Source organism: Giraffa tippelskirchi, chromosome 3 (assembly GCF_054371585.1).
Source record: "Giraffa tippelskirchi isolate mGirTip1 chromosome 3, T2T-mGirTip1v1.2.pri, whole genome shotgun sequence".
NCBI classification, from domain to species: Eukaryota; Metazoa; Chordata; class Mammalia; order Artiodactyla; family Giraffidae; genus Giraffa; species Giraffa tippelskirchi.
In genome coordinates, this window is record NC_137277.1 from 188,870,080 (window position 1) to 188,883,973 (window position 13,894).

At 47.4% G+C, this 13,894-nt stretch overlaps 1 protein-coding gene and 1 long non-coding RNA gene across 2 annotated transcripts in view; both read left to right on the top strand.

The window, feature by feature from the left end:
- The window catches only part of PLA2G2C (phospholipase A2 group IIC), a 28,570-nt gene that overhangs the window by 1,471 nt on the left and 13,205 nt on the right, over positions 1-13,894 (top strand). Inside the window, exon 2 of the mRNA XM_081574891.1 lies at positions 9,189-9,304. Within this exon, the coding sequence (XP_081431017.1) occupies positions 9,265-9,304 (40 nt within the window). The 5' untranslated portion in view covers positions 9,189-9,264. The remainder of the gene's footprint in view (positions 1-9,188; positions 9,305-13,894) is intronic.
- LOC145540353 (uncharacterized) lies at positions 6,405-9,167 on the top strand. The gene is made up of 2 exons (XR_014078329.1): positions 6,405-7,006; positions 8,298-9,167. It is a non-coding gene; the product is annotated as an uncharacterized LOC145540353 (long non-coding RNA).

The window sequence follows — 13,894 nt, forward strand, 5'->3', positions numbered from 1 at the left end:
AGGGGACCCATCCTCTTGATTGTCTAAGATCAGCGGCTGCTCCAGGGCTGCCCTGAAGCCTGCCCCCTGTCCACCGGGCCCCACCCATCCACAGCCTCATCACACTCCAGACCTTGGCCCCTGCTGTCTCCTCTACCTGGAACGTTCTTCTCCACTCTCCTTAACCCTTCAGCCCCTTCCTTTGCGTCATGCCTACCTATCCTTCAAATCCCAACTTGATAGATGAAGGTTTTCTTCCAAGATGGAACTAAGGTAGCCTCAGAAGGAGTCCTCACTGGACTCTTTCATCTGCCAGGCCCTGTCGCAAAGGAATGACTAGCGACTGTATCATCCGAGGACTTGGTGGCTCAGACAATAAAGAATCTGTTTGCAATGCAGGTGACCCAGGTTCGATCCCAGGGTTGGGACGATCCCCTGGAGGAGGGCATGGCAACCCACTCCAGTATTCTTGCCTAGGGAATTCCATGGACAAAGGAACCTGGTGGGTTACAAGCCATGGGGTCGCAAAGAGTTGGACACGACTGAGCAACTAACACTTTCACACAGATTATTAGAAGATTGTGTTAGGAGACACTCAAGAGCCGTATATCCTCAGAAGAAGGAATTCGGATTCACCATGTAGCCTGATGGTGATACATTTGCTACCGTGGCTAGCTCAGATGCATGGACCCAGGACTCTAATGGAGCACGGCCCCGACCCTCCTGCAAGATGTTCACACTTGGCTGAGAAGACAAGTCACACAGCCGTAAGGAGTTACAAATCAGATCCTTCTCAGCACAGTCTGAGCCAAGGCTGGAAGAGCAGCGCTGGCTGGATACGAATATGTGCCAAGTGACTGGCAGGGACCGGAAGTTCTCTGGGGGCCTGGGAAAGGGGAGGATGTTTCAGCAGAGGTGTCTCTTCCCATCTCAGAAAAGAAACACCTGATCTGTGGGAGCAGCTGGAGAGGGGCCTGGGCTGGGCAGGCTTCCTGCGAGGGTCACCCCCTCACCTGCCCTGCATATCCAGGGAGGCATCTAAGGACCCACGAGGGTGCAGAAGGTGGAGGTTTTCAGAGCTGATGGTTCTGCAGCTCTGTGCCGGTGGCTTGTTTCTTGTAAATGATTCTGTCAAAAAATATCTAAGCCAGGCTCTTCAGCCCTTCAACGCCCACCCAAAAAAAGATGAAAGTGGATTCTTCCTCAGCTATTTTAATATCACCTAAGGATTATGCAATCTTCTGGAAAATCAAATTGGCTTCTCACCCAGTTTATGTGTGTGAGTGAGTGTGTTTGTGGGCGTGGCTGTGTGTGGGCCCACAGGGAAATGGCGCTTGTGCCCAGGGTCTCTCATCTTTAGGGCTGTGCCTTTTGCTCCCAGGGCCCGGGGAATGTGCAGCTCGGGAGGAGGCTGGCCAGCCAGTTGCTGTGTCTGCCTGCTTTTTAAAGAGAAGGCTGACTCTGTGCCTTTGTCTCTCCTCCTTCTTTGAAGAGGATGTCTTTAAAGGATGAGCCCTGTAATACCAGGTCTCTGGCACATGTATAAAGTGGATTCTCAGTAAACATGGCCATAGATCACTGCCCTGTGGTTTTAAATGTAGGCTCACCTCCTTTCCAGCCCTGGGTCTCTCTGCTCCCCAGCCCTCCTCCTGGGCTCCAGCCAGCTTGTTCCCCAAATGCACCCTCAGCTTTTTCATCGTCTGGGTCTTCACGCCTGCCTGCCTGACCTTGGTCCCTTCCTTGAAGTTAATCCAAATACACTGACCCTTCGAGACTCTTCTTAAAAATCACCACTTTCTTAAAGCCTTTCCTAACCATACCCGACCCCGCCCCCCTCTCCTGTGCTTTCTCTAATCCCTTTCAGTCCAGTGGAACATGCCAAAGATGGCACCGTGGACTTTACTAGGTCAGCTCTTCTGATCTCCATCATTCTCCTCCTTACCAATGTAGTTGTAAAAAACAACTGAGCCTCAGAGCCCCCCAAGTTATTGATTGGCAGAGCAGTGTTAGAACCCCAGTTTGGCTGATTCTGAAGCCCATCGTGTACCCTGAAGCCCCATCTCCCACGCTGGTGTTCCCACATGGCACTTGCCCTATACCCACCTCTTGTGCTGGTCAAGAGGTGGCAGTGGGTCAAGGCTTGAGTCTGAGCGCCAGATCCACCACTTGCTAGCTGGCGACCTTGGGTAAATGCTTAAACTTCTCTGGACTTCAGTTTCACATCTTAGAGTGGCAATGATAAGAATAGGATTGTTGTGAGGGTGAAATGAGCTAATGCATGTAAAGGTCTTAGCACAGTGTGTGGCAAGTAGTAAATACTTGGTGAGGGTCAAGTCCATTATCCTGTTGTTCTCATCTCACAGAGTACCTCCCTTTCAGTCGGTTATGAACTCCCTGTGGGCAGGAACTTGCCTGTGTCTGTGTCCCCTGCTTTGTGGTAGGTACATAGCAAATGAGAATTAAATTAATGGCAGTGGTGATGTTGATTGCACCAGCTAACTTTTCTATGAGAGATCCTGCAAGCTGCCCATCGGTATCCCCCCGAAGGTATGTGGCTTGAAGTCGAAATAACCTCTCCCAGGGCTGGGCTGAAGGCAGGAGCTTCAGTTTCTTAGCAGCTTGTCCCCAGAGACCAATTGGCCTTTTTGTTTGTTTTTCAATTAGAGACTTGTAGATTTTGGAGTCTGTAGCCCCTGTCCCACTCTGTCTGTCCTCAATCCCATTAGACATGTCTATTGAGATCACAGGTAGCCTTGAAGCAGAAGGTAAACTGGGTGGGTCTTTTGGTAAAGAGGTCAAGAGGCAGGCACAGTTAGTCATGCCACCCGATGAATCAGCTTCCCGAGGGCACTGCAAGAGAAGTCTCTAGAGAATGAAATTTGCCCCTTGAAGTACCGCAGCTGTTTTTTTTTCTTAATATTATTTCTGCCATATTGGAAAATATCAAAAAACGTATTGCCTGCTTCCCACTGTTCTTCAGCAAAGCATACCAGACGTGGTAACTCACCTTGGCTACTGTTGACCAAGTGCTTTTACCATCAGGAGCTTGTTGAATCTTGCCGGCAGTCTGTGGCGGGGCAGATTATTGTCTCCGCCCCACAGATGAAGACGCTGAGGCTCGGGGAGCTTCAGTGGCTCTGCCAAGAAGTGGCCGACTCTGCACAATGCAGCGTTTTCCCGGGGCTTGGAAGGCATTAACTGCACCCCAGGTGAAACCCTGTTGACGTGACTGCAGCCATCTGCCCTGTGCTCACAGCCCCAGGTTCACGGGCTCAGTCAGTTATCCTTTTAATCATTCCTCTCTCTCCCTTGCCTCCTGCTGAGAGCAGCCACTCCTTTTGTCATTCCCGTCCTACTTCTGGGTCTGAGAAAACAGGCTGATTCTCTTGCTAGAATTTTCTCTACCGTAAGGGCATTGTGCCATGTGCTTAGATGCTAAGGGTTGTCTTCAGTTTTGTTTTCTCGGCTGTGTTTTGCATAGTTAGAGGGCTTGGCTCAGTGACCCATGGGTAAGCAAGAGAACTGCTAAGGGAGTTCGGGGTGCTGAGTTTGGAGTCAGACACGCCTGGGGACTTCCCTGATGATCAGATGCAGGGGGCCTGGGGTTGATCCCTGGCTGAGGAACTAAGAGCCCACAAGCCTTGTGATGTGGCATACACAAACAAAAGCGTAGTGGACTCAGACACACTTGGATTAAGCCCTGGCTCTGTCAGTTTGCAGGGCAACATACCTAACCTCTGCCAGTCTCTGTCTCATTGTCCATGAACTGGGGTTGATCATCAGTGCCTCTTTGGGAGGATTGAAACAGGATTCAAGGAGGTAATCCATGTACCAGGCTTAGCCTCATGCTGGTCCTCTATGGTTGTAGCTTTGCTTTTATTTATGAGACTTGAAGCACGGTAGGTCTTGGACCATTCATTCATTCAATCCTCAAATATTGATTACTGCATTCCTCAAATATTGATTACTGCACATCTCTCCACATCTAGTTTTCTTTATCCGAAAAACAAAGATAATGACAGTGCTTATCTAGCTGAGGACTAGATATGAGGACTTAATGTGTAAATATATGTGAAGTGCTCAGAATTGTGCCACGTATAAAGTAAACATGATATACATGTTAGCCATCTTCTTCATTAGTACTAGTTGGTGCCAGGCACAGGGCTAGCTGGACTCCAGGTGAAAAACATAAGGATGATCCTTATGGACCTTGCAGGCTCTTTCCTCCTTATGTTCTCCATGCGGAGAAAAACCGAGCAGTGTTTTATCACTGTCCACGTAAGATGAATGATGGGTTTGAGACAGTGGCTCTTAGGAACCCGCCTACCCACTGGCTCTGTCCGTCTCCCCCTTCATCAGGTCTCTGCGCCTCTGACCCTGTGCTCTTGGCTTTGGTTCAGGACAATTCAAACCCCCCATAAATGATTAGTCAAAGGGAGAGGACCATGTCCGTCTTGCCTAAGTTGTAGCTCTGGATCCAGGTCAGTGTCTGTGGAAAAGCTCTGTAGCCTTCAAAATGCCTCATGGGCAAGAGGTCTAGGCAGGGGGTCCCAGCCAGGTGGAAGGAGCACTGGATTTGGAGTTAGGACCGTAGGCTTGTCCTAGCCCCGCCGCTTGGTAAGCCGCGTGGATCTGTTTCGGGTCACGTCTCCTCTCGGAGTTGGTTTCTCAGCTGTCAAGTGAAGAAGTGATAGGTCCTACCTGGAAGGGTTGCAGTGAGGAATAAATAGATGCAGAAAATAAATTTGAGGTCATTCAAGGCCCCCCCAGATGCCTCCTTCCTTTCGGAGATGAGTCCAGGGCTCCTTTGTCTGGGCTCAAAGGCATTTATTTACTCAGCCACTAGAGGGCACACCCATCACTCTCCTAGACTGACCTCCCAGGACCCAGGCTCAGGCGGAGGGGTGCAGCCCCGGGAGGCTCCCTGGAGGGAACACCTGTGGACACTGCAGAGCTGGGGAGCAGGAGACGCGGACACCCGGAGGCGGCTGCTGAGGCCGCAGCCGGTCCCCCAGGGCGCTCAGGGCCTGGGCTGGCCTTTCAGAGATGTCCGGGAGGAGGCAAGGGGGCTGTCCTTTATTTTATTTATTTTTTTACTGAAGTATAGTTGACATACAGTATCATGTTAATTTCAGGAGTACACCATAGTGGCTGATGAAACACGCTGTGAAATGATGACCATGATAAGTCTATTAACCATCTGTCACCACACCAAATTATCAGAGTATTATTGACTATAGTCCTTATGCTGTACATCATGCACCCCTGTGACATTTGATAACTGGAAGTCCGTGTCTCCTGACGCCCTCACGTCTCTCGCCCAACCCTCCACCCCGACCCCCCGGAACCAGCTGTTTGCTCTCTGTATCTAAGACTCTGCTTCTGGTTTGTTGGCTCATTTGTGTTGTTTTCAGACCCACATATAGGTGGGATCATGTGGTACTTGTCTTTCCCTGAATGACATTTCATTGGGCCCAACTCCCTCTAGGCCCAGCCATGTTGTTGCAAATGGCAAAAAATTTAGTTTTTTTTATGGCTGGGTAATATTTCATTCTGGAAAAGGAAATGGCAACCCACTCCAGTATTCTTGCTTGGAAAGCCCTATGGACAGAGGAGCCTGGAGGGCCTCAGTCCATAGGGTTGCAAAGAGTTGGACACTGCTTAGCAACTGAACAACAATCTTTCATTTACATTTCATTATATATACACCTGTCAGGGAATGCTTAGGTCGCTTCCCTATCTTGGCTATTGTAAATCATGCTGCAGTGAATATAAAGGCCATATGTCTTTTCAGATTAGTGTTTCTGTTTTCTTTGGATAACTGCCCAGAAGTGGAATAGTTGGATCGTATGGTAGTGATGCAGGGAGATCCAACCAGTCCATCCGAAAGGAAATCGGTCCTGAATATTCATTGGAAGGACTGATGCTAAAACTGAAACTCCAATATTTTGGCCACCTGATGTGAAGAACTGACTCATTGGAAAAGACCCTGATGCTGGGAAAGACGGAGAAGGCAATGGCACCCCACTCCAGTACTCTTGCCTGGAAAATCCCATGGACGGAGGAGCCTGGTAGGCTACAGTCCATGGGGTCTCGAAGAGTCGGACACAACTGAGCGACTTCACTTTCACTTTTCCCTTTCATGCACAGGAGAAGGAGATGGCAACCCACTCCAGTATTCTTGCCTGGAGAATCCCAGGGACGGGGGAGCCTGATGGGCTGCCGTCTATGGGGTCACACAGAGTCGGACACAACTGAAGCGACTTAGCAGCAGCAGCAGCAGCAACAGCTGGGAAAGATTGAAGGCGGGAGGAGAAGAGGATGACAGAGGATGAGGAGGTTGGATGACGTCATGACTCAATGGACATGAGTTTGAGCAAGCTCCGGGAGTTGGTGGTGGACAGGGAGGCCTGGTGTGCTGCAGTCCATGGGGTCAAAAAGAGTCAGACACGATTGAGACTGAATCTTGTTTGAGATTCAGATTGAGATTGATTGAGGTTGAGACACAACTGAACTGAACTGAACTGATGGTAGTTCTATTTTTAACATTTTGAGAAACCTCCACACTGTCTGGCTACACCAATTTACGTTCCCATCAGCAGTGCCCAAGAATTCCCTTTTCTCAACATCCTGGGGGCTTGGCCCTTTAAATCATCACCTCCAGGGGCTGCTCCTCCCATCATGGCCGGTCAGGGCCACAACCTTGGAGCAGACAGAGGCAGTTCCCAGTGAGTGAGTGAGAGCGTCAGGAGCAGCTGATATCCCATCCCTAAAGAGGGGGCCTGCCAGAGACTGTGCCAAGCATTCAGGAAGCAATGGAGAACCAAGCAGACTCTCTTCCTTGCTTTTGATCCATGGTCTATACTTACCTATTTGGTCTCCAACCAGCTTGAAGGCCCTCCTGGGGCCACAGTCTTGTCTCATTAGAAGAGGGCATGTGTGTGCTAAGTTGCTTCAGTCGTGTCCAACTCTTTGAGACCCTATGAACTGTAGCCCACCAGGCTCCTCCGTCCATGGGATTCTCCAGGCAAGAATCCTGGAGCGGGTTGCCATGCCCTCCTCCAGGGGATCTTCCCAATCCAGGGATCAAAACTAGGCCTCCTGCATTGCAGGCAGATTCTTTACCGTTGAGCCACCAGGGAATAGTTGATGCTTAATAAGAGTCTGTACTATCTCATTACCAGAAATGCACCCAGGTCCCTTTCTTCTTCTCACCAAAGTGTCATCACTCGCTCTTTTGAAAGGTATGAGTCCCTTCATCATAGGCTAAACCATCACACGGTTATTTTTTTCACACTCAAAAGAAACAAAGGAAGTCAGCCTGTAAGATGGAACCTAATTTAAAAACATCCCTTGCAGCATCTGAGATGAAGGCTGGCTGGGACCAGGCCGGGTCAGGGCCCAGCCTCTCAGCATCTATCAGAATCTTGCCAATGAGGGTAACAGTAGCAAATTCTCCCAGGATGCTCCAGCAGGATGCTTGTTTTGAAATTTTCTTGGGAAACTTTGCCACGGGGCTCTATATGAGGACATGGGACCCTGAGCCCACGTTCTCCTCTGCCGTCCTTTGAGAAGTGTGCCGGCTATGGCTACCCTTACCATTGCTGATGACCTTCCCAGGTGGCTCAGAGGTGAAGAATCTGCCTGCCAATGCACAAGACGCAGGTTCGATCCCTAGGTCTGGGAGACCCCCCTGGAAGGGGGGATGGCAACCCACTCCAGTATTCTAACCAGGAAAATCCCATGGACAGAGGAGATCGGCGGGCTACAGTCCATGGGGTTGCTAAGAGTCATGCGTGACTGAGCACGTACGCGTGCACTGTTGCTAATAGTAAAAAGGAGGGTGTGGTCACCTGGTATAGCATTTTATAGTGCCAATCTGTTTTACTTGCTTTATTTTAGTTGATCTCCACAAGTCTGTGCAGTAGGGGGCTGTGTGAGCAGGAGGAAGTTGTCCAAACTCACTGGGCCTCAGTTTCTCCATCTCGAAACTGAGAATAGATTCTCTCCGGTTATTGCAAGGATTAAATAATGTAACACACATGAAGCCCTTAAGGAAAATAGCACCTGGCCTTTACTAATTTCTTTTCATTCCTTCTTTACAAAACATTAACTTTATTAGAAATGAATAGATGTGATACAGTGATCTGCTAAGTGTGTTTTCTTTCTTTATTGAAGTGTAATTCATTTACCGTGGTGTGTTAGTTTCAGGGGCACAGCAGAATGACTTGCGTGTGTGTCAGTCGCTCAGTCGTGTACAACTGTGTGACCCCATGGACTGTAGCCCGCCAGGCTCCTCTGTCCATGGGATTCTCCAGGCAAGAGTACTGGAGTGGGTTGCCATTCCCTTCTCCAGGGCATCTTCCTGACCCAGGGATTGAACCGGGTCTCCTGCACTGCAGGCGCACTCCTTACCGTCTGAGCCACCAGGGAAGCCCCACTTAGTTACACATGTATCCATTCTTTTTCAGGTTCTTTCCCCATATAGGTTATTACAGAGTGCTGAGTAGAGCCCCCTGTGCTATGTAGTAGGTCCTTGTTGGTTATCTATTTTATTCACAATAGCGTGACTCTGTTAATCCCAAACTCCTAATTTGTCCCTTCACCCCCCACTTCCCTCTTTGATAATCATAAGCTTGTTTCCTATGAGTATGAGTCTATTTCTGTTTTGCAAATAAGTTCATTTATATAATTTTTTAAGATTCCAACTAATTTCTTAATTATTGTTTGAAATGACTGATAGGCAATTTTAGTCTCTTTAGGAGAGGAAACTGGGATGCAGAGGGGCTAAGTTTATGAATAAGATACCTGGTCATCAAGGAAGGAGAACGCAGGGGGACCGCCGTGTACGTGGGGCTAGACTTTCCCACACTGGGTTTCCAGGACGAACTGTATAGCACTTGCCTGTCAACTTGGCAACACAGGAAATATTGACTCTTCAAAAGAAAACTAGAAAAGGATGAAGGCTTAGTGTTGCCGAAGAAAGAAATTAAAAAAAAAACAAACTTGGACTTTTCAAACAATTGAACCATTCTTATCTTTATATTTAGGTCTAAATACCTGAGGGGGTATCATATTCAGAGATAATTAGGTTTGAAAAGGTCTCTTTGCTCAGAACCCTCCACTGAGGCTTTCGAAGACCTGTGCTGTAGTTGTGGGTTTCAGAACCACGTGGCGCCCGTCATTTTGGTTATTTTCTCCCCAAACAGGACTTCAGCTGGCAGAGCCCTCGGAAACAGAGGAAGCTGTGATTGCGGCGCCTCGGACCGCCTGAGCTCCTTGGGAATGAAGGTCTTCGGGGTTCTCGTGGTCTTTGCCTCCTGCTGTAAGTAGTCACAGCGGCACGAGCTCCACGGTGTTACCTCCTGTCCGTGTCTGTGGCTGGGGCGACCCCTCCTCAGGTGGCGTCAGGTGAGCGGAAGCAAGCGTCGCTCGAAGGGGAATCCGGAGTGAAGTGGGCCCCCACCGAAGTCCTCCTGCTTCTGCTTCTTCTGCAAAAACCATTCACCCCAGTGCTGGGACCTCTGAGAACAACTGAAAAATCAAAGGTTGCTAACCATTTGTTAAGAAAGAGGGCATCTGATCACTGCTTTACCACACACATACCTTTCAGGAGTCTTTGGATGCTAGTTGCCTTTATTTACTTATTTTTAAATTAATTTTTATTGGCGTATAGTTGATTTACAATGTTGTGTTAGTTTTCCCTGTATAGCACAGTTGTACATATGTGCATATGTCCCCTCTTTCATAGATTCATTTCCCATATAGGTCATTACAGAGCATTGAGTAGAGCTCCCTGTGCTGTACGGTAGGTTCTTGTTAGTTATCTGTTTTATATGCGGTCGTGTGTATGTGTCAGTCCCAGCCTCCCAATTTATCGCCCTCCTCTTTCCCCCTTGGTAACCCTAGTTTGTTTTCTACATCTCAAGTTGCCTTCATTTAAAGTCACATGGATTCCAGAACAAAAATGTGGACACATATCTAGTTTCAGTTCAGTTCAGTTCAGTCGCTCAGTCATGTCCGACTCTTTGTGACCCCGTGAATCTCAGCACGCCAGGCCTCCCTGTCCATCACCAACTCCCGGAGTTTACCTAAACCCATGTCCATCGAGTCGGTGATGCCATCCAACCATCTCATCCTCTGTCACCCCCTTCTCCTGCCTTCAATCTTTCCCAGCATCAGGGTCTTTTCCAATGAGTCAGCTCTTCACATCAGGTGGCCAAAGTATTGGAGTTTCAGCTTTAGCATCAGTCCTTCCAATGAATATTCAGATTCAGTACTGATTTCCCTTAGGATGGACTGGTTGGATCTCCTTGCAGTCCAAGGGACTCTCAAGAGTCTTCTCCAACACCACAGTTCAAAAGCACCAATTCTTCGGTGCTCAGCTTTCTTTATACTCCAACTCTCACATCCATGCATGACCACTGGAAAAACCATAGCCTTGACTAGACGGACCTTTGTTGGCAAAGTAATGTCTCTGCTTTTAAATATGCTATCTAGGTTGGTCATAACCTTCCTTCCAAGGAGTAAGCGTCTTTTAATTTCATGGCTGCAGTCACCATCAGCAATGATTTTGGAGCCCCCAAAAATGAAGTCTGACACTGTTTCCACTGTTTCCCCATCTATTTCCCATGAAGTGATGGGACCAGATGCCATGATCTTAGTTTTCTGAATGTTGAGCTTTAAGCCAACTTTTTCACTCTCCTCTTTCACTTTCATCAAGAGGCTCTTTAGTTCTTCTTCACTTTCTGCCATAAGGATGGTGTCATCTGTATATCTGAGGTTATTGATATTTCGCCCGGCAATCTTGATGCCAGCTTGTGTTTCTTCTAGTCCAGCGTTTCTCATGATGTACTCTGCATATAAGTTAAATAAGCAGAGTGACAATATACAGCCTTGACGTACTCCTTTTCCTATTTGGAACCAGTCTGTTGTTCCATGTCCAGTTCTAACTGTTGCTTCCTGACCTGCATACAGGTTTCTCAAGAGACAGGTCAGATGGTCTGGTATTCTCATCTCTTCCAGAATTTTCCACAGTTTATTGTGATCCACACAGTCAAAGGCTTTGGCATAGTCAATAAAGCAGAAATAGATGTTTTTTTGGAACTCTCTTGCTTTTTTGATGATCCAGCAGATGTTGGCAATTTGATCTCTGGATCCTCTGCCTTTTCTAAAACCAGCTTGAACATCTGGAAGTTCACGGTTCACGTATTGCTGAAGCCTGGCTTGGAGAATTTTGAGCATTACTTTACTAGCATGTGAGATGAGTGCAATTGTGCGGTAGTTTGAGCATTCTTTGGCATTGCCTTTCTTTGGGATTGGAATGAAAACTGACCTTTTCCAGTTCTGTGGCCACTGCTGAGTTTTCCAGATTTGCTGGCATATCGAGTGCAGCACTTTCACAGCATCATCTTTCAGGATTTGAAATAGCTCAACTGGAATTCCATCACCTCCACTAGCTTTGTTCGTAGTGATGCTTTCTAAGGCCCACTTGACTTCACATTCCAGGATGTCTGGCTCTAGGTGAGTGATCACATCATTGTGATTATCTGGGTCGTGAAGATCTTTTTTGTACAGTTTTTCTGTGTATTCTTGCCACCTCTTCTTAATATCTTCTGCTTCTGTTAGGTCCGTACCATTTCTGTTCTTTATTGAGCCCATCTTTGCATGAAATGTTCCCTTGGTATCTCTAATTTTCTTGAAGAGATCTCTAGTCTTTCCCATTCTGTTGTTTTCCTCTATTTCTTTGCATTGATCGCTGAGGAAGGCTTTCTTATCTCTCCTTGCTATTCTTTGGAACTCTGCATTCAGATGGGAATATCTTTCCTTTTCTCCTTTGCTTTTCACTTCTCTTCTTTTCACAGCTATTTGTAAGGCCTCCTCAGACAGCCGTTTTGCTTTTTTGCATTTCTTTTCCATGAGGATGGTCTTGACCCCTGTCTCCTATACAATGTCACGAACCTCTGTCCATAGTTCCTCAGGCACTCTGTCTATCAGATCTAGTCCCTTAAATCTATTTGTCACTTCCGCTGAATGATTAATTCTCCTCAGAAAGGCATTCTTATGGTGACCTGTGGAATAATTGGTAATTATAAGTCATTGCTTCCAGGAGATCAGATTACATATCTCTGCAAAGTGAAAGAGAACCTACTGGGAAACAGTGTTGGGTTTGCTGGAAAACTCTCGACTTGTTGCTTTGATTAAATGAGTGCTGAAAGTGAAAGTGGAGTCGCTCAGTCGTGTCCGACTCTTTGCGACCCCATGGACTGTAGCCTAGCAGGCTCCTCCTTCCATGGGATTTTCTAGGCAAGAGTACTGGAGTGGGTTGCTATTTCCTTCTCCAGGGGATCTTCCCGACCCAAGGATTGAACCCAGGTCTCCCGCATTGCACACAGATGCTTTACCCTCTGAGCCAGTGGAGATTTGCCCAAATCCATTTTTCTATCTGTTTCAGCCGTGAAGCAATCACTTCTGGGTTCCTAAGTCAAAATGTCAAAAATGTGGTCCCCGATTGACTTAGTCAGTGGTGGAATGCACAGTTTTCAAGATCACGATGTTAGAAGCCGGGGACTCAGGTGCAGGAAGGACCACTGCTGCGCACCCCCTGCTCCGTGTACCCCGAGAGTGGTGTCTCAGTACGGCCCTACCCTCTCTCCAGGCGCTGCTCCGGCAGCAGAGACCACCCCCAGGCTTAGGCCCCCTCCACAGTGTTTGGGACCACAAGGCATCCAAAGTCACAGAATGAGATGGGAAGGCTCCTGGGAAAATCTCTCTAAACCTCCCATTTTGGGTTTTCTTCTCCATGTTTTTATTTTATTTTTATTGTAAAACTAAGATCCACTTGTAATTAAAAAGTAAAATACATTCATCTAGAGTAACAAGATAAAACCCCTTCTCATCTTCCACAGACCCTCATCCATTTCGATGTAAACAGTCTTCAGAATTTGATATACATCCTTTCAGGCTTTTACCTGGGCTTCCCAGGTGGTGCAGGGGTGAAGAATCCACCTGCCAATGCAGGAAATGAAAGAGACGAAGCTTTGATCCCTGAGTCTGGAAGATCCCCTGGAGCAGGAGACATTGGTTTGATCGCTGGGTCTGGAAGATCTCCTGGAGGAGGAAATGGCAACCCACTCCAGTATTCTTGCCTCGAGAATTCCATGGACAGAGGAGCCTGGCGGGCTATAGTCCATGGGGTCACAGAGAGTGTCAACATGACTGAGTGACTGACATACACTCAGGCCTTCACATACATATGTTGCCAAGATTTCAATAGAAAAGTAATACAGACTTGTTGTAAAAAATATATATATCAGACAGCATAAAAGTATTTAAGATAAATGTTGCCTGTTTTTTTCTCCACCTACTTCTTCAGTCCCACTGCCTAGTGATATTGCTATTAAAAGTAGTATGTTTTCAAGATATCATTTAGTTATTATCTCCCTGTCAGTAGGCATGTGGGTAGTCTCCAATTTTTTGATATCACAGATAATGCTGCAGCAAACATTCCTCTCTCTGTATGTGTGTATATATATATATATATTTCCCCTCACTTTCCTAAGCACTTTGTAGAAGTAAAAATTGCTAAGTTCTTGTGTGTGTGTGTGTGTGTGTGTGTATGTGTGTGTGTATGCTCATTCATGTCTGACTCTTTGTGATCCCATGGACTGTGGGCCACCAGGCTCTTCTGCCCATGGAATTTTCCGGGCAAGAATACTGCAGTGGGTTGTCATTTCCTACTTCAGGGTATCTTCTCCACCCGGGGATCGAACCTGCATCTCTTGCATCTCCTGCATTGGCAGGGGGATTCTTTACCACTGTGCCACCTGTATTTGCCATTAAAAAAATGAATTGAGGACAGCTTTTTCTGCCTCATAAGTATTTTGTTTCTCCTGTGAGATTGTAAAAGCCCTGG